Genomic DNA, 21,258 nt, shown 5'->3' with positions numbered 1-21,258 from the left:
ATTATTAAGTGTTCCAGAAACTGATAAATTCAATACACTCTGAACACAAAATGCACTAAAATCTAATTTCTATTTTATTCCCACCCTACTTCCCTTTGGCTCACCAATGGCACTATCCACTACATTTCTGGAAGCAGAGACTATCCTTGGCAGTTTTGGCTTCTATCTAGGAAAAAGTAGAGTGACAGAAAGATAAGAGACAGACCTTGGGATCTGTCGAGATGGCAGACAGGTTATGCCTTGATAACAGATAACTAGAGAGATGGGGGCATAAACGGGCTCTTTGAACCTGGCACTCAAAACTGCTTCCCTTCTGCAAGGAAGTCAATGAAGAAACAAAGTTATGGCCAAGACAACTTCTTCATTTCTGAGTATCACAGAGAGTCGCGGTGCCCGGACTAAGAGTGGATGGTGCCCCAGGGGACCAACTCTAGCTGATGTCCTATCTCCCTGGCCACACTCCTAGTTCCTCCAGGGGTGGGTAGGGGTAGGAAGGGGGTATTCAAGTCAACAAATGTTCACTAAGGGCCTAACAAGTGAGCTTGGAGCTGAGTAGTCAGGTAGTTACATCAAGGTTCCTGTCCTACTGGAGGTCGCAAAATAGGGGGTCGGGCACACGGAAAAGGCCCCGAGGGTCCGCCCCGCACTGCCCTCCACGAAGACCCAGCAGGGTCTCCTCCTGGCCTCCCCGACCCCCGCGCGCGTGCGCACAAGGTGCCGGAGGGAGCGGAGGGCAGCGGACGGCGGGAAAAGGAGACTTACCTCGGTATTCCTCCACACGCCCCCCTTGATCATAATTCGAGGCATCTTGGCGACAGGGTGTCTCGGCGAGCAGCCGAGAGGAGCTTCAGAGAAATAGTAACGGCGCTTGGGCCACTGGACTCAAAGCCGCCACTTCCTCCAAACGCGACCTTCTGCTTTGAAGATCTGCGCAGGCGCAAGGTGGGAGGGGGAGCAGAAGTCTCGCGAGATCTGGGGTGGCCGAAGGGGAAAAGTGCCTGGTGGAAGCTCACCGGTAGGAAGACTGACACAAAACCATCAAACCACTTTGGCCAAAGCGCCCTAAGCCTCGCGCAGGTTCAAAACAGAAAGGAAGAAACCACGGCTCTCGCGAGATAACGGCGGTGACGCTTGGCTGGGACACAGTGGTGGGATTTATCGTGACGTCACCGAGTGGCAGAGGGTGGGAACGTCATGCGTATGGAATTTCAGCACAGTTGCTCAGAAGGAGGCTTTGTTAATTTATTAGTCTAGCTCTTTTAAGTATTTCACTAATAGGAATTTATTCACAGGAAAAGCCAATCGTTTATTTAAGGCTCAGTTTCCTAACCTGAAAATAAAGATCATAGTAATGCCAACCTCAGGATTGTCCTAAGGACTAAATGAGATAATAGACCCACCACCGTATCTGATCAATAATAACTTCTCCGAAACAATTGCAGCTATTATTGCAAGGAGGGCAACGCCAACTTCACCCCATCCCCAGGTTATCAAGGCTTGTTCCAGAAACCCGTAGAAACGTCACGTCAGAGTTTTTAATTCATCGCTCAGTCTGGATTAATAATACCATTGATACGCACTGGAATTAGACAAACTCGAGTTGGGTTGAAATCTTGTGAAATCTTGGCTTTCTCGTAAGTTTGGGTAATAACCTTAATTGAATCTCAGTATCCTCATCTGAAAAGTGGAGCTAACAATACCTACCTCATAAATGAGGAGGCAGATTAACTGAAACATAACTAAAACTAAGTGAGGCAGGGATTGTCAAACTCTCTGCTACCCCACCCCAATTGCGCATGCAATCTCTTTTCAGAACATCTCTGGCTCCATACCTGTAAAGTATCAAAATATTTCCTGGGTCGGGAAATGCCCTATTGATAGTATTTAGTATTTATATAGTGCCTATCTATATTTCATTTCTCCGTTTGCCTCTTTTGGAAGAACTAAAGAATTTTATTTCTTTTTCCTTTTAGCTTTTATTTACACACATTCTGTACAATTATGGCCAGCAAGAGGGCATTTTCCTTGGCCACCCTGGTAGTATTTGCGTCTCAAAGGTTTAAGCTGGCAGGCAGCCCACCCTTGAGCTATTTATTTCTGCGGTGCATAAGAAACCATCGGACCTGTGGCCAGTTAAACTCAAACAAATGTTTTCATTTGTACCTCTCCTGTAATGGGGCATCTTTTTAAAAATTTTTTATATTTAATTTTTGTGGGTACATGGTAGGTGTATTTATTTATGGGGTACATGAGATATTTGATACAGGCATACAATACATAATAATCACATCAGGGTAGATGGTGTATCTGTCACCTCAAGCATTTATCCTTTATGTTACAAATAATCCAATTATACTCTTTTAGTTAATTTAAATGTACAAGTAACTTATTTTTCACTATAGTCACCCTGTTGTGCTACCAAATACTAGGTCTTATTCATTCTTATTATTTTTTGTACCCATTAACTATCCCCATTGTCCCTCACCCTCACCCACTACCCTTCCAGGTAAGCATCTTTCTATTCTCTATCTCTGTGAGTTCGATTGTTTTGATTTTTAGATCCCACAAATAAGTGAGAACATGCAATATTTGTCTTTCTGTGGCTGGCTTATTTAACTCAACATAAGGACCTCCAGTTCCATCCGTGCTGTTGCAAATGACAGAATCTCATTCTTTTTTATGGCTGAATGGTACGCCATTGTGTCTTATGTATCACATTTTTTTTTTAGTACATTCATCTGTTGATGGACACTTAGGTTGCTTCCAGATCATGGCTATTGTGAACAGTGTTGCAACGAACATGGGAGGGGAGATACATCTTCAATACACTGATTTCCTTTCTTTTGGGTATATACCCAGCAGTGGGATTGCTGGATCATATGGTAGCTCTAGTTTTTTTAGGAACATCCAAACTGTTCTCCATAGTGGCTGTACTAATTTACATTCCCACCAACAGTGTGTAAAAGTGTTCCCTTTTCTCCATATCCTCTTCAGCATTTATTATTGCCTGTCCTCTGGATAAAAGCCATTTTAACTGGGGTGAGATGATACCGCATTATAGTTTTGATTTGCATTTCTCTGAGGATCAATGATGCATAGCACCTTTTCGTATGCTTGTTTGCCATCTGTATGTCTTCTCTTAAGAAATGTCTATTCAAATCTTTTGCCCATTTTTCAGTTGGATTATTAGATTTTTTTCAGAGAGTTGGAAAACCTTCTTATGTATTCAGTTTATTAATCCCTGGGTAGTCTGCAAATATTTTCTCCCATTCTGTGGATTGTCTCTTCACTTTGTTGATTGTTTCCTTTGCTGTGCAGAAGTTTTTTAACTTCATGTGTTCCCATTTGTCCATTTTTTCCTTAGTTTCGTGTACTTGTGGGGTATTCCTCAAGAAATTTTTGTCCAGACCAATGTCCCGCAGAGTTTCCCTGATGTTTTCTTGTGGTAGTTTCATAGTTTGAGGTCTTAGATTTAAGTCTTTAATATATTTTTATTTTATTTTTATATATGGTTAGAGATAGGGGTCTAGTTTCATTATTCTGCATATAGATATCCAGTTTTCCCAGCACCACTTATTGAAAAGACTGTCTCTTCCCCAGGGTATGTTTTTGGTACCTTTGTCAAAAATGAGTTTACTGTAGGTGTGTGGATTTGTTCTGGGTTCTCTATTCTGGTATATGTGTCCGTTTTTATGCCAGTACCATGCAATTTTGGTTACTATAGCTCTGCAGCATAATTTGAAGTTAGGTAATGTGATGCCTCCAGTTTTGTTCTTTTTGCTCAGGATAGCTTTGGCTATTCTGGGTCTTTTGTGGTTCCATATAAATTTTAGGATTTTTTTTTTCTATTTTTGTAAGGAATGCCATTGATATTTTGATAGAGATTGCATTGAATCTGTAGATTGTGTTAGGCAGTATAGACATTTTAACAATATTGACTCTTCCAATCTATGAACGTAGAATGCCTCTTCATTTTTTGCATCTTCTTCAATTTCTTTCATCAGTGTTTTATACTTTTCATTGCAGAAGTCTTTCACTTCTTTGGCTAAGTTCATTCCTAGGTATTTAATTTTATTTTTGGCTACTATAAGTGGTATTACTTGTTTATTTCTTTTTCAGATTGTTTGCTGTTAGCATATAGAAATGCTACTGGCCAGGCACGGTGGCTCACGTTTGTAATCCTAGCACTTTGGGAGGGCAAGGCAGGCGGATCACAAGGTCAGGAGTTCAAGACCAGCCTGGCCAACGTAGTGAAACTCCTTATCTACTAAAAATACAAAAAATTAGCAGGGTGTGATGGTGCATGCCTATAATCCCAGCTACTCAGGAGGCTGAGGCAGGAGAATCTCTTAAATCCAGGAGGTGAAGGTTGCAGTGAGCTGAGATCATGCCATTGCACTTAAGTCCAGGCGACAGTGTGAGACTCTGCCTCAAAAAAAAAAAAAGAAGAAATTGTACTGATTTTTGTGTGTTGGTTTCATATCCTGCAATTTTACTGAATTTATCAGTTCTAATAGTTTTTTAGTGAGACCTTTAGGTTTTTCCAAATGTAAGATTATATCATTTGCAAACAAGAATAATTTGACCTCTTCCTTTCCAGTTGGGATGTCCTTTATTTATTTCTCTTCTCTGGTTGCTCTAGATAGGACTTCCTAAAGAATTTCCTGATTTGATTGTTGTTGTAATTGTTGTTATCTTGAATTAGGAAATGGTATCAAAATCACTACTTTCTGTTGAGAGGGAGGCAGTGTAAGATTATGAAAAGCACACAGATGTGATGATCTAAGATCTTGGTTTTCTCCTATCTCTGCTGTCAACTGGCTATGTGACTACTGACAGGCCATTTTCTTTCTCCGTGACTTCTGTTTACAGTGTTCCTCTGTAGGATGTGTGACCATTACCTACTGCCCACACCACTCCCAACGTCCACTCAGTTGTCATGCTTATGGACACAGGGACACACACACACACACACACACACACACACACACACACACCACTGGCTATTTGATTGATACGATCAAAACTGAACAGAGATTTTAACACTGGAGCATAGAGGAAGTCAGTCTCTGCTGACTACTGAACATCTAACATGTGACACCCAGGAGTTGTCTACCACCATGTTTTGGACTAAGAAGGGAAAAAAGCAGTTAAAGAGAGAGACATAGGTCCTGACCATGTCAGAGTACCTGGATCCAGCATGTTCCTGAGTCCCATCTGCATTCCTGTTCTTGCATTGTGATTATTAGTTCCCCTGTTGGTGTTAGCCAGTTGGAATTGGGTTTCTATTATTTGTAAGCAAGAGTCCTAACAATTCCAGAGATGGACCAATACTCTCTCAGAGCCCTTTCAGATCTCATATTCCAAGAGTTGGTGATGGCTTCTCCTTCCCACTCAGGGCCGCGTCTATACTTTACGTCACCTTTGTGAGAACTAGAAAAAGGTGCCCCTTCCTAGAAAAAGATGCCCCTTCCTCAAGACACTTCATGCCACCTGCTGGAAAATTGTCAAAAAATACTGATATTCTGGGAACAGGACACTCTATTACAAGAAAATTGGATCTACCATGGCTGCTATGTGAATTGCACCCCTAGAGACATGCATTATACAACCTACTCATCCAGATTCCAGCCCTGCCAACTGTCCCCGTTTCACCTTTGAACATGCAGATTGTATATCCCCTTTCAGAATTCAGAAAATGCCACATCATGGAAGTCCCAGGATGTCTGAAAGCAGAACACTGTAGCCACAAACATCAGAACACAAACACACTGTCCTATAGGATAGCCTAGTTGGCCAGTCACCCCCACCACACTACTGCAGCCTCACCAGCCAGGTATGGGAACTCCTAAAAACAGGCCCCTGGAACTGCCAATAATCTCTTGAGGGACAGCCATAAGAAGCATCTGCCATCAGGCAACCCGACTGTATTGTCAGTCACCGTGAATCTGGTAAAGTGCATGGCCAGTACTAAACATCTCCTCACTCACCCAAGGCTTTGTTCCCCAAACATATTCCTTAGAACACCAGTTGCATAGAACACTCAATTTTTTTTATCCAAAAAAAATGTTTTTCATGTTCACACCTCTTGCAGTCACTGAAATTAAAGCCTGTAAGAAGCTGTCAGATGAAGAAACCTGTTTCTCCCTGTTGAAGGTTGAATTGTGTTCCCCCAAATAGATATGTTCAATTCCTAAACCCTGGTGCCTGTAAATATGACCTTATTTGGAAATAGAATATTTGCAGATGTAATCAAGTTAAAATGAGATCATATTGAAGTAGGGTTGTCCCTACATCCAATGACTAGTGTCCTTGTAAGTGGAGTTAAAAAAAGATAGACACACAGGGAGAATGTCATCGGAAGAAGGAGGCAGAGACTGGAGTGATGCAGCGCCAAGCCAAGGATTCTGGCAGCCACCAGAAGCCAGGAGAAGGCATGGAACACACTCTCCCTCTGAGCCCCAAGAAGGAGCCAGCCCTGCTGACACTTTGATTTTGGACTCCCAGCCTCAGAAGTGTAAGGGAATACATTTCTCTTGTTTTAAGCCACTTAGTTTATGGTACTTTGTTGTGGCAGCCGTAGGACGCCAATATACTCCTTTGTTAATACAGCAGATCCTTGAATAACATCATTTTGTGCAAGATTGTTTCATTATAACATTGATGAGGCCAGGCATGGTGGCTGATACCTATAATCCCAAAACTCTGGGAGGCCAAGGCAGGAGGATCACTTGAGCCCAGGAGTTTGAAACCAGCATGAGCAACATAGTGAGACTCTGTCCCTACAAAAAATTTAAAAATTAGCTGGGCGTGGTGGTGCACACCTGTGATCCCAGCTACCCATGAAGCTGAGATGGGAGGATCACTTGAGCCTGGATAGTCAAGGCTGCGAGCTATGCTCACACCACTGCACTCCAGCATGTGCAAGACCTCATCTCAAAAAAAAAAAAAAAAAAAAATCCATTTGAGGCCAGGGCCACCATCTGTGTGGATTTCTGCCAGATACTCTGGTTTCCTCCCACATCCCAAAGCTGTGCAGGTGAGGTTCATTTGTGAGCCTCCTGTCCAAGTGACTGTGGGTGTGTGTGAGTGTGCCCTGCGATGGAATGGTCCTGTCCCCTGTCCAGAGCTGATTCCTGCCTTGTGTCGGGATAGGCTCTGGCCACCTGCAACCCTGAACTGGAATAAGCGGGAGTGCTTATCTTGTTTTTATTAATCTTTGTTTCCTTTTTTTTTTTCCATTGAGACAGGGTCTCACTCTGTGGCTCAGGTTGTAGTGCAGTGGCACAATCTCGGGTCACTGCAGCCTTCACCCCCACCCCCAGGCTTAAGCAATTTTTCAACCTCAGCCTCCCGAGTAGCTGGGACTACAGGCGTGCACCACCATGCCTGGCTATGTTTTGCATTTTTTTGTAGAGATGGGATTTCACCATGTTGCATAGGCTGGTCTCAAACTCCTGAGCTCAAGTGATTTGCCCTCCTCAACCTCCCAAGGTGCTAGAATTACAGGTGTGAGTCACCGTGCCCAGCCTAATCTTTCTTAAATATATGCATCGCTTACATTTATTTCAGTGTTTAATGTTAGAAGTGTTTTGGTCTTTATTTAGAAGTTTGCTGTTGTTTTATGACCAGAAATATGCCATAGGAGCTTAACTTTTGTTTATATCAATTAGTCTATGGTAAAATTGATTACATGATACATCCTTTTGCTTAAAGTCCCAGTTTCCAAAAACCTATCAATGATAAAAGTGAGGACTTACTATATAGCATTTCCAAACTAAGGAAACACAATTTGGGAAATTGGCTTAGGAAAAAGAGGTTGGAAGTCCATCCAACTTACAAAGGCGAACGAGGAATGTTAGTAGAAGGATTTTTAGGTTGCATTGCCCCCATTTCCCTACCCCTTACCCCTCTCTGGGGAGCTGGTTCTGGATGGATTGACATTTACTTAGCAGAGAAAACAATCAATATTCTAGTTTCCCTTTCATCCAGTGTTTTCACCACCAAGAAACTATGCAGGAAAGGGATAAAATTAGGGGCAAACCCCTATGACAATACCAAAGCATAATTTAGAGGCAGAGTTAATGACTCTCACAATCTTCATCATCTCGCAAATGAACAGACATAATTTAAATAAAAATACTATCTTGCTTTGCAAATGCAGTCATGTGCCAATGACAGGGCTACATTCTGAGAAATGCATCATTAGACGATTCCACTGTTGTGGGGACATCATAGAATGTATTCACACCAACCCTAGATCCAATAGTCTATTATGCACCTAGGCCATATGGTATATATAACCCTTTGCTCCTAGGCTACAAACCTGTACAGCATGTTACTCAACTGAATACCATAGGCAGTTGTAACACAATAGCATTTGTGCATCTAAATATAGAAAAGATGCAGTCCAAGCATTTATCAATAAAATGTCTTCTAGTCAGGCGCCGTGGCTCATGCCTGTAATCCCAGCACTTTGGGAGGCCGAGGTGGGTGGGTTACCCGAGGTTGGGAGTTTGAGACCAGCCTGACCAACGGAGAAACCCCATCTCTACTAAAAATACAAAATTAGCCAGGTGCAAGAAGAGCAAAATTTCATCTCAGAAAAAAAAGTCTTCTAATAATTGTTAAAAGAAAAGACATCAGCAAAAAAAGAAAAAAAGATACAGTAAATATGGACCACCATCATATGTACAGTCTAAAGTTAATCAAAAGTTGTTATGCATTGCATGGCTGTACCATTTCAAGGCAGGTTCTCTAGCCCCACCCTGTCCACCAGGTTGCCATCCATAAGCCCCACCTTCCCATTTAGAAATTCCTCAACCAGAATTGGGAAAAGCTAATGTCCTGGTGTCAAGTTGCTACAAAATGAATTCCAAGCATCCTAAATACTGATAATTCATGTTGTATTGCTAAAAACATCACCTAAATTGGCTTGAGTTCCATCCATTGACAATTCCTTGTGGTGGATTCAATTATGGTTTATAGGTCTTTCTCAGGGGTTCACCTTTGTGGGTGTTATCAAGGGAGTCCCTGTGCCCTGAAGTGGAGAAGTGATCCCAAGGAGAATTTGCTTTTGCTCAGGCCCTGAGGTTCAAGGGTCTTTTGAGCTCCTTGCTAAGTCTGGGATGGATATTCCAATTGTGTAATTTACATCTAGACTGTGTATCTACATGGCACGGTCTAGATGAGTGGAGATATCTACTCATATCTACCTCCACTCTAAGTTGCCAGATCTGACAAATAAAAATGCAGAACTTCCAGTTAAATGAATTTTAGATAAAGAACAAACAATATTTAGTATAACTATGCCCCTATATCCATTCTGTCTAACAGAATTCCAATTTTTACTCCAGCCCAAACTGTACCCAGACAAAAGAACACATTTCTAGCCAGACGAGCATAACCTTGCTCACAGCTTTACCACTGGAAGCTGGATCCATCTGCCACTCCTACACCACATTTGGTGGAGGCAGACACATTTCCTCAGAAAACAAGACATTGGGGTATCTTGGCTGCTTATGTGGTATAAGGCTAGGACCCTTCATGCACACCACAAAATGTTGACTCTTCATGTAAGCATTATAGCCTGGATTTAGGAGCCTCAGTGTTGGCTCTCAGGTCAGTAGGTAGTGGCCTCCCCATTCCTGAGGGTGGGATCAGGGTACAGTCCCTCCTGGGACTCCCCAGCATGGGAAAGACACTGGTCATCTCAAATGGGCTCCCACATCCTTTCCAAGAGCACCCTGCAACCTTGGCCCCTACCCCCCATAAAAAGGTGCACCATCCCACTTAAGACATGTTGTCCATTTCTGGGAGAGGTAATTATATACCCAAGTGCTCTCTCCTGATTTCTGAGGCAGGAAAGAAAAGTCTGTTTAGGCCAGGGGCATGATCTTGAGGGGCTCCAACTCGAAAATACTTTACCCAGTCAAGTTCTGTAAACTATGTGTTTACCTGTCTAGATTTTGAGATCCAAATGCCTAAGAAAAAAACTAACCAAACTGGGTGCCTCATATTAGAAATGTGAACAATTAGTGGAATCCTACAGTAACTTCCTAAATTCTTTGTGGAATTTTAGAAGTTTAACATCCTACTGTCTTAATATTTTGGTAACTGGGAGTTCAGAGATCGCTGATTTGAACATTGGTGCCACTAGCTGAATAATTCAATGTTTCTTCATGTCCACAGGGACCATTTTCATTTATCCCAGAATCTGAAATTAGAATACCTCTGTGCAATGTAAAATTACACACTAAGAAATGTACTTGTAAAGTGTCACAGAGTTTATTTCTATGGAACTTCAGTTATTGAAAGTAAGAAATGAACACACACGCACCTCTGCACACACATGTTTATATTGACCGAAGAACCTACAGTGAGGTGAAGGGGATCATTACATCTAATAGGTTCAACCTCTTTGTAGCTGAAAAGAAGCAAAAGCTGGAACAGCTATGATATGCACATATTTTTCCCATGTGGCCTTTCTCTATGCCTTTGTTTCCCCAACACATGCAGACATACTCTTCCTACCAGCTGTTGAGGTGCAGTGGAATAAGGCCTGGCCATAAAGATGTACCCACAGAAAACACCAGATCCAGGGAAAACTGCCCTGATTTTCAGGGGATGCAATGTAGTCCTGCAACTCCAGAAGTTCAATCACCTAACACTTGTATGGGGTTTTTTTACTCTTGGTTCCCAGATTCCAGACCAAACTTACCTCTGGAGGCTTTTTTTTTTTTTAGGACCCTGAAGAATTTTGGGTGAACGTCAGCCGGGTGGTCGCTTATCCTCCACGGTGACACTCTGGGGCCCTGGAGCAACTCAGGGGGCGCCTCCCCTAGAGGCCCCTGAGGTGGGAGCGGCTGCCCAGGCAAGACTCTGAGATGGCTTTTGTCTAGGTGATGGAGGAATATAAATAATAATCTCGCTGGGGCCTCCAAATGAAGTATTGGATGCGAGATTGAAATAATCACTAAGACAAAAGTATGCCAAATTGTAGGATCTTTATTGCCGGCAGCCACAGAGGACTTATGTCTCTCCAACCTGTGGCCCCAAACTCAGGGGGATCAGGGTATTTAAGCTGAAAAACCACATCCTGGGTTTAGGGTGAGGGGATGCAAGGCAAGCATCTTTTCAATACTTGCTGATAAGCAGAAGTAATTCTGGTAACTACTGATAAGCAAAGGCTGGTCATTTTAGAGCAAGCTAGCAGGTTTTATTTACAGAAGCCAAGAACAGCAGTTAGTGCGAGGAGAGGGGGTCAGCCATTACAACTCATTTTTGGAAAACAGTTTTTGTCTTGTATAAAATGGCGTTGTTCAGGCTCTAACTCTAGGCCAGCTATAGCACACTTGGGAGGCTGAGGCAAGAGAATTGTTTGAACCTGGGAGGCAGAGCTTGTGGTAAGCCAAGATCACGCCATTGCACTTCAGCCAGGGCAACAAGAGCAAAACTCCATCTCAAAAATAAATAAATAAATAAGCTGAGAGTCATTAGTTTGATTGTGTCAAAGCCTGACAGTGATGCAGCTTTTGATTTTACCTTTTCCTCCAAATGTTTGCTTCTTGCTGATTGACAGGAGGCCCTAAAACTCATGACTGATAGTCACTGAGCTCTCATGCTGCTTGACTGTGTGGATAGGCAATACTGAAGTGGAAAATGCAGCTTCAGGGCAGTTGTATTACTCACCTGCTGTAGATCCAGCCTTCATGTTTTTCTGACATGTACCAAGTTAACATTAGAGAAAAACTCCAAAAGATATTAATAAAATGAAAATGTCTTTACCAAAAGCAATGAAAGTTCACTGCTATGGTCTAAATGTTCGTCCTCCCAACCCCAAATTCATATGTTGAAACCTAATCCCCGAGGCGATGGTGTTAGGAGGTAAGGCCATTGAGAGGAAATTAGGTCATGAGCTCATGAATAAGATTAGAGCCCTTGTAAAAGAGACCCCAGAGAACTAGCTCACCCCTTCTACCATATGAGGACACAGCAAGAAGGTACTATCTATGAGCCAGAAAGCCAGCCCTAAGCAGACACTGAACATGCCAGCACCCTGCGCTTGGACTTCCCAGCCTCCAGAGCTGTAAGAAATAAATTCCTGAATTAACGAGATTTATATTCAACGAGGAAGCCATTTCAATCAATGTTGGGATCCCAACCGTGTGAATACTTGCAAAGCGAGTTTCACAAAATGGGCAGTTTTGAGCCCAGACCCAGGGATGCCTGAAAGAGGGAAGTCGAGATAAAGGAGTCAGGAACAGACAGAGGAAAATCAAATTAAAAGATAACCAGATGGGCAAAACCAGATGGCCGTGCAGATATGACAAACAGTGTTTCTTGCTACACAAACGTGTTTCTGAGCACCAAAGATATTATTATCTTCTATAGCCACTTATTGCTTAGCTGTCAATTTATTGTATGGAACTTGTGATTTAGATACCTGACGTCAGTAAGATCTTGAGAATGTATATATTCTGAGACTTGGAAGAATAAAGTCGCTGTTGAAGCAATATCTCTCTCAGCCCTCCTGACCCCGCCTGTCTGTCCTCTTTTCTTCTTGCACACCCCCCACTCAGGTTGGAAACCTCTTGCTGGACAAGAATTCCCTCCAGACATGGTGCCCAAACAGGGACCTAAGACCAGGGATTTCAGTGATGCTTACGTGAGTGGCAATCGCAGTAAGTAACAAAGTTTTAAGGAATATTGTAAATACAAGAATCAAGAATTTTCTTTTGTAAATACAAGAGGTTTGTGAGTCAGATTAATCAGGAGTAAAAATGGGGCAACTTGAATCGAAGGAACATAAGTTGTTTGTACATTTATTACATTCTATGATTAAAACTAGAAGTCATGATGTAAAGCTTAGTCAAGTACAAGAGTTTTTACACATTGTTCATGAATTGTGTCCCTGGGTCCCTGAAGGTGGAATCTTGGATGAAAATGCTTGGGGATTTATTGGGGAAAAAAATCAGTCGTTTTTGTTCTCATAACAACAATCTACCTCAAACTGCTGTATTAACTACTGTTTGGAGTAAGCTTTGTGAATGTGTTTGTCCGTCTCCATTGCCTTCTGCTCCTTTTTATCCTTCATCTTTGCCCTCTTCTGCTCCACCTGACTATCAAACTCAGGCAAGTTTTGAGCTGAGGAGTTCAAATCAACAACTGCTGCTGCGTTATTTTTCCAAGATGAACCAATACACAACCATGGGACAGTTGGGGGATGGCGCCTATGGGAGTGTGTTTATGGGCAAGAATAAGGAGTCTGGGGAGCTGGTGGCCATCAAAAGGATGAAGAGAAAGTTCTATTCTTGGGATAAATGTATGAACTTGAGAGAAGTTAAGTCCCTGAAACTGTTATTAAATTGAAAGAAGTTATGAGAGGAAATGACCACCTTTATTTCATATTTGAATATATGAAAGAAAACCTCTATCAATTAATGCAAGACAGAAACAAGTCGTTCCCTGAGTCAGTCATCAGAAATATTATGTATCAGATATTGCAAGGGCTGGCTTTTATCCATAAACATGGTTTTTTTCATAGGGACTTGAAACCAGAAAACTTGCTGTGTATGGGTCCAGAACTTGTGAAAATTGCTGATTTTGGACTTGCAAGAGAAGTAAGGTCACAGCCACCATACACTGATTATGTCTCTACTAGATGGTATCGTGCCCCTGAAGTTTTGCTGAGATCTTCCTGTATAGCTCTCCCATTGATGTGTGGGCTGTTGGAAGTATCATGGCTGAACTCTATATGTTAAAAAAGTGAGGTTCATGAAATCTTTAAAATTTGCAAAGTTTTAGGGACTCCCAAAAAAGAGTGGCCAAAAGGATACCAGCTGGCATCTTCTATGAATTTTCGTTTTCCCCAGTGTGTTCCTATAAACTTAAAAACTCTGATTCCCAATGCCAGTAATGAAGCTATTCAGCTCATGACTGAAATGTTGAATTGGGATCCAATAAAACGACCAACAGCAAGCCGGGCATTGAAACACCCATATTTTCAAGTTGGTCAGGTATTAGGCCCTTCCTCAAATCATCTGGAATCAAAACGGTCTTTAAATAAGCAGCTGCAACCATTAGAATCAAAGCCATCTTTAGTTGAAGTAGAGCCCAAGCCTCTACCAGATGTAATTGATCACACTGTTGGACAATCCCAGTCGAAAACTAGCCAGCAGGCACTGCAGCCCATTCAGCCACCACAGAACTTGAGCGTCCAGCAACTACCAAAGCAACAGAATCAGCAGAAATCGCCACAAACACAATTCCCAAACATCATCAAAAACATGCCAACTAAGCCAAATGGCACACTGAATCATAAAAGTGGTAGGAGGCATTGGGGCCAAACTAACTTCAAATCTGGAGAAAGCTGGGAAGAGTTGGAGGACTACGATTTCGGAGCCTCCCATTCCAAGAAGCCAAGCATGGGTGTTTTTAAAGAAAAAAGGAAGAAAGAGTCTCCATTTCAGCTTCCAGAGCTGGCATCCTTGGGCTCCAACCACTCGCTAGGGGAAAACAAGAGCTTACCTGCTGCTATTTCCCTAAAGTCTGATTCCGAATTGTCAGCTGCTCCAGCTTCTAACCAGTACTACTTGAAACAATCAAGATATCTTCCAGGTGTGAATCCCAAGAACATGTCCTTGATAGCCAGTGGAAAGGAAATAAACCCCCACACGTGGAGCAATCAGTTATTCCCTAAGTCACTGGGACCTGTCAGGGAAGAACTTGCTTTCAAAAGGAGCAATGCAGTTGCCCCTGATCCTGACATAAACGGCCAAGATGATCTGCTTTTAGAAGTCAAGTCTGGACTAGGATACAGAAAAGCATTGAAGCTCATCAAGAACATCTTTCTTCAGTAGTTGATATTCTAAGATAAATTTGCCTCAAAAAGTTCTATGCTGGTCTTCTTAAATTAATTATGGAATTTTATAGAAGAAATCAAGGAAATAATTCTAAGGAAAAGAATTAAAAGAATATTTTCTAAAAAAAAAATTCCTATTGTTTATAAGCCATTCTGTTTATGGTATTTTGTTTTAGCAGCCTGAACAGGCTAAGACACTCGCATGATGTCTGTATTTTATGACTGATTTGAGGGCATCCTGATCTATAATTGACTAAAACTGAATGTGGACTAAATATTAATAATATTCGTATCAATGTTAAACTCTGTGAGTTTGCTATTTGTGTTGTGGTTGTTAGACAACACCCTTGACCTTAGGAGACACATGCTGAAGTATGTAGGTATACAGGTGTAAAGGGTTACAATATCTGCCACTGACTCTCAAAGAGTTCAGCAAATTGGTAATTGTAATATTGTGAGAGAGAGAAAGTTTGAACAAATATTAACAATGGTAGAATCTATGTGAAGGATATACAGGTGTTTGTTATACAATTCTTGCAACTTTTCTGTAAATGTGAAAGTTTTCAAAATAAAAAGTTTTAAAAAAGCAAAACACTTTCCCATTAGAGTCAAACACTGGATTTAGAACAGTCACATGACAAAAACCATCAACTGGAAAAGACTCGCCAGAGTGCAGTCAGCACATGTTTTGTGGGCCTGTTTATGCTCAGGATTGTCCTGGAAAGTCCAAAGCACCTGTGGATAGAGGCATGGAGTTAAATGTTTCCTTCCATTACAAAACCAACAATTCTTAACCACCACACTTGACACTCAATGCTTGGCTATGAAAACTGCCCATGAGACCACCTCAGGACAGAACACACATCCACTCCAGGAGATACTTTGCCTGCCCTCCTTTATGAAGCCTCTCAAGAGCCTGTTATTCTGGACTCCTCCAGTTTTTTGTTTTTTGTTTTGTTGAGACGGAGTCTCACTCTGTCACCCAGGCTGGAGTGCAGTAGGGCAATCTAGGCTCACTGCAACCTCTGCCTCCTAGGTTCAAGTGATTCTCCTGCCTCAGCCTCCTGAGTAGCTGGGATTACAGGTGCCCAGCACATCTGGCTGATTTTTATATTTTTAGTAGAGGTAGGGTTTCATCATGTTGGTCAGGCTGGTCTTGAACTCCTGACCGCATGATCCACCCACCACGGCCTCCCAAAGTGCTGGGATTACAGGTGTGAGCCACTGTGCCCGACCAACTCCTCCAGTTTTTACACTATTCTTTGATGGTTCTTTAACCCACCAGAAAAGAGTAGATTGTGCATTAAGGGCACTGCTGGCCGCCAGTTGTCAAGCTCCTCAACCTCTTGTATCTCATTCTTCAAACTGTTGGCCTTCTCCTTCACCCAGAAAGGCAAGCTGTGGGAAGAAGACAACACCCTGAGTTGCAGTTTGATGCAAAATTTACAAACACCAACAGCAGATAAGGCACTATATGCTCCAAAAGTAAATAGACCTCCAATTTAGACCAGCTTCAAAATAAAATATGTTAGTTGTTCACCATTTGCCCCTGCCTCAAACCCAGCTCTTGTTCAGCCCTTCTATGCCAAGAGGCTGACCTTGCAGCTAGTATCACCTGGACTCCTCTGTGCTTCCACTTTTTTTTTTTTTTTAGGCAGAGTCTCGCTCCGTAGCCCAGGCTGAAATGCAATGGTGTGATCTCGGCTCACTGCAACCTCTGCCTCTTGGGTCAAAGCAATTATCCTGCCTCAACCTCCCAAGTAGCTGAAACTACAGGTGCTTGCCACCACACCTGGCTAATTTTTGTGTTTTTAATAGAGACAGGATTTTACCTTGTTGGTCATGCTAGTCTCAAACTTCTGACCTCAGGTGATCCACCTGCTTTGGCCTCCCAAAGTGCTGGGACTACAGGTGCAAGGCACCTCACCTGGCCCAGATTTTTTTTGTTTTGTTTTATGAGACGAAGTCTCGCTCTGTTGCCCAGGCTGGAGTGCAATCTCACCTCACTGCAACCTCCACCTCCTGGGTTCAAGTGATTCTCCTGCCTCAGCCTCCCAAGTAGCTGGAACTACAGGCGCATGCCACCACACTCAGCTAATTTTTCTATTTTGGTAGAGATGGGGCTTTACCATGTTGATCAGGCTGGTCTTGAACTCTTGACCTCAGGTGATCCTCCCACCACAGCCTCCAAACTGCTGGAATTACGGGCATGAGCCACTGTGCCTCACCTGTGCTTCCACCTTTGAGCTGGGCTTGGCCAATGGCACCAACAGGAGATCGAAAGGTGGGAAGAGATTAGGGCATTTCTTACCTAGCTCCTCCCGTGATGTCCTATCTCCCCAGGTACCCCCTGTTCTGGCAGTGCCACAGCTCCAGTTGGCAGCCCTTCTCCCAGGGCTTTAGCGCTTACTGCTCTGCAAACCATGATCTCTCTTGTTGCTGCTCAGACCCAGGAGTAGTAACGCTTCCCACTGTCATGAGCCTCTGGGTGCTTCATCCTCCCATGTGGGTTCCCCCAACCCTGCCCACACACCCATAAATAGTCCCTCTCCTTAAGCTGTCTTCAGAATCCCAGCTGAGTGTGCTTTCTGTTTCCTGCTGGGACCTTGGCTAATGCAGATACCCAGAGTCTTCCCAGAGCCAATGAGACTTAAAAGGGCATTTCTAGGCTGTATGTGTTACAAGAGGTAGTAGGAAGTGTGACTCTGGGATGAGTTGGAGCAGGGAAATGCAGAATGTTTTCATCTTTTGGAAGCTAGAATTCTTGCACTTTTGAGGAGAAATAAACCATAATTGGCAAAATGTCCTGATATAACTGCTGGGGGTAGGGAAGTCCCTGCAAGAATGAAGAGGAGAGTGACCACATAGGTAATTGGTGGAAGTCAAGGTTATCACCTAAAGCTGACAAGCCAGATAGTAGAAGCCCAAATAAGAAAAGCAGGACTAAGAGCAATGCATAAAGATATTAGCATAATATCTTTTGTTGTAGAACAAAAACATAAGCATTTCTAAATATCAGAGGAAAGAAATTGTCAACCTTTGTTAAAGCAATCAAAGAAAACACTGAAAGATTCACAGTAAATATAACACAGTACACATAATAAATGTAACAAGTAATATAACAGAACTGAAATAAAATATAGCAGTCAAATCAATAAATCCAAGTGGCCGAATTCACCTGAATTAAAGAAAATATTTTCAAGCTAGCTCACAGAGAAAAATCCAAATCTATCCTAAAAGCAAAGTGCTTCAAAAGCAAAAGAATGGGCAAAAGTGTATTAGTCAGATGCAAACAAAATAAAGTAAGAATTAGAATCTTAATAACTGGCTAGGTATACTTTAGTACAAAAAGTATTAAATGAGAAAAATAAAGATACTTTTTTTTTTCTTGAGATGGAGTTTCACTCTTGTTGCCCAGGTGGGAGTGCAATGGTGCAGTCTCGGCTCACCACAACCTCCAGCTGTCAGGTTCAAGTGATTCCCTTGCCTCAGCCTTCCAAGTAGCTGGAATTACAGGCATCTGCCACCATGCCTGGCTAATTTTGAATTTTTAGTAGAGACAGGCTTTCTCCATGTTGGTCAGGCTGGTCTCAAACTCCCAACCTCAGGTGATCCCCGCACCTCAGCCTCCCAAAGTGCTGGGATTACAGCCATAAAGACACTTTTATAAAGCTAAAAGACACAATGAACAACAAAAATATCGAAACACTAATATTCAGACAACTAACTCTCACACTAACTCTCAATCCAAACTAGGCCAAGTGAACAAAAATAAGGAAATATAGGGGCTAAACAACATAACCAATAAAGTCAATCTTCTGGGTATGTATCTAACTTTCCATCCTGATTAAATAGAATACACTTTATTTTCGGTACAGGTGGAAATGTAAAAATACATATTAAGTGACCTAATACAGACGCATTTGTCCTTGGAAGGAAGATACATTACCTATAATGCCTCATCGAGGACCCAGATTAAATACCACCTCCTCTACAACACGTTCCCAACTTCCCCACATGTTCTCCCTCTGTGTACACAGTGTACCACATTTGCTTTCCGTTGTTTTATGAATGCTCATCTACTAGTCTCTGCCCCTAATAGACAATGAGCCTTAAAACAAGTGTTATATCTTATTCACCTTTGCGATTCCTGCCTCCATTACTTCACCACCTTCCCATTTCTCCTGTAGATTAAGCACATAAATGGTACTCAAAGGATATCTGCTAAGTTGAATCAATAATCCCTGTAAACATATTGCACATTATAGGGACCTTTTCAATAAGTAGTCTTACCTCCCTAATTTTTATTCTAATTCTGGCTCTCTCTGTCACTAACTAATCAGAAAAGACTTGGCAACTTTATCTGGTTCTGGTTATCAGGTTTTGTTGTTATTTTGAAGGTGGATTGTTGCATTTGCAGATTTAACATTTTAAATTTAAAGATGTGAATAACTTTGATGACAGTCATGGACTAGTACGAAACTGATTCATCAAGTGACTTGGGGAAAAACCTACAATTTTTATTCATAGATGATAAATAATATTTTTATTCTTAGATAATAATTCCAGCCATAATGAAGTAGCAGGGATCAGATTTACTCTCCTGACTTAAACCAGTAGAAAACTGGACAAAATGTATGAAACAACAGTTTTCAGAATGAGACAACAGGCAGCACAGAATCGTGATCCTAAAGAAAAGGAAAACAAAAAGAAAAGGAGAGTTCTATAATCACCCAGCTTTTGTCTGGAGGCACATTCAAGACCACAGCATAGAATGAGCAACCCCACACAGAGTATGGCATCCTCTCTGAGTTTGAGGGGCCGAAGATCTGACTTCAAAGAGTCTTGGAGGGCTGGAAGCTGCAGGGCAGAGTTCTGGAGAAGAAGGAGCTATACAGAAAAATAAAATTAAGAAACTTACACAGCATTTCCTTTGAGTCTTTGCCTAATATTAAGATGACACATGTTTAGGGTAGAACTCTACAAGATCAGACAATAGAGTGACTGAACTGAATGGACTCACAAAGGGCTCGCAAAGGCTAAAAATCATTTTAGTTCCTACCAACTGAAGTAAAGACTCCTTATTGATCACTCAAGGCATTCAGTAGAGACTCTAAAAGGGCAACATCTTACTTAGTAATGAGGTTAAACTATCCCTAAAGACTACATTAGACAGCCCTAACAAAGCTTGAAAACAAGCCTTGAAAGACTCAAACCAAACTGCAAGTGACTTAACTGCCTGCTAGAGCAAAGCCCAGCACTCTTTAAAAGAAGACAACAAAATCCAAATACTCAACAATATAAAAGTATAATGTCCAGTATCCAAATAAAAATTACTACACATATCAGGAAGCAGAAAATGACCCATAATTAGGAGAAAAATCAGTCAGTAGACACACACCCAGAAATGACACAAATAATAGAATTAGCAAACAAAAATCTTTAAACAGCTATTATAACTATGTCCAAGTATTTAAGGAAGACACGAACATAGGAAAGAAACAACAGATGTAAAAAAAGAATCAAATAGAAACAGAAAATAATAACAAAAAAATAAAAAATAATCAAATAGAATTTCTAAAGATCAAAATACATAATCACTAGATGGGACTAACAGCAAATTAGACACTGCAGAAGAAAATAGAGAATCTAGGAAACAATAAATGCTAAATCCAGCAACAGAAGCCTTTGTCACTTCTGCCATGACTAACTGGTTAGCAGACTTTTTCATCAGGGGGACTGTCCCTGAGGAAAAGGTCCAACTCTCCCAATTCTCTTGTTGACCATGGCACAGAAGAATATACTGAGCTACTTCTCTCTCTCCCTTTTTTTTTTTTTTAATTTGAGAGAGGATTTTGCTCTGTCACCTAGGCTAGAGTACATAGCACAATCATAGCTCACTGTAGCCTCAAAATCCTAGACTCCAGAAATCCTCCTGCCTCAGCCTCCCAAGTACCTAAGACTACAGTTGCATGCCACTATACCTGGCTAATTAAAAAAAAAATTGTAGAGATAGGGTCTCACTATGTTGCTCATGCTGGTCTCCATCTCTTGGCTTTAAGCAGTACCCTGCCTTGGCCTCCCAAAGTGCTGGGATTACAGGTGTGAGCCACTGCATCCAGCCAGTTTTGAACTTCTTTAAAAAACATGCGAACAAACAAACAAAATAAACTTAACCTTTCTTTTTAGGAAAACCAGACTAATTGGCATTCTAGTATTTATACATGTAAAAACATATTTGCATATGAAAGGTAATGTACAAAAGCTAAAATAGTTGGGTAGGGTGATTAAATTTAGGCAATTGCTATTATTTGGAATATTCTAGCATAGTGTTTATTAAAAATGTAAAGTATAGAAATGAGAAGCCCTAATCGTGTACCATGAGTAACAATGCA

The 21,258-nt window shown here is 41.7% G+C and overlaps 2 protein-coding genes and 1 pseudogene across 6 annotated transcripts in view; 1 reads left to right on the top strand and 2 right to left on the bottom strand.

The window, feature by feature from the left end:
• CDC5L (cell division cycle 5 like) overlaps positions 1-931 on the bottom strand; it is a 66,377-nt gene extending 65,446 nt beyond the window's left edge. The window contains exon 1 of the mRNA XM_002746594.7: positions 763-931. Within this exon, the coding sequence (XP_002746640.1) occupies positions 763-807 (45 nt within the window). The 5' untranslated portion in view covers positions 808-931. The remainder of the gene's footprint in view (positions 1-762) is intronic.
• An 11,872-nt stretch (positions 932-12,803) lies between these two features.
• Positions 12,804-21,258, bottom strand: part of SPATS1 (spermatogenesis associated serine rich 1) — a 34,171-nt gene continuing 25,716 nt past the window's right edge. For all 5 annotated transcript variants that reach the window (XM_008994519.5, XM_078369315.1, XM_078369316.1 and 2 more), the window contains 2 exons: positions 16,146-16,261; positions 12,804-15,598 (listed from right to left, as the gene is read on the bottom strand). In XM_008994519.5, the coding sequence (XP_008992767.4) occupies positions 15,570-15,598; positions 16,146-16,261 (145 nt within the window). In that variant the 3' untranslated portion in view covers positions 12,804-15,569. The remainder of the gene's footprint in view (positions 15,599-16,145; positions 16,262-21,258) is intronic.
• LOC100394348 (serine/threonine-protein kinase MAK pseudogene) lies at positions 12,901-14,861 on the top strand (annotated as a pseudogene).

The sequence above is a fragment of the Callithrix jacchus genome, chromosome 4 (genome assembly GCF_049354715.1).
Source record: "Callithrix jacchus isolate 240 chromosome 4, calJac240_pri, whole genome shotgun sequence".
NCBI classification, from domain to species: Eukaryota; Metazoa; Chordata; class Mammalia; order Primates; family Cebidae; genus Callithrix; species Callithrix jacchus.
This window is presented reverse-complemented; position numbering and strand designations above follow the sequence as displayed.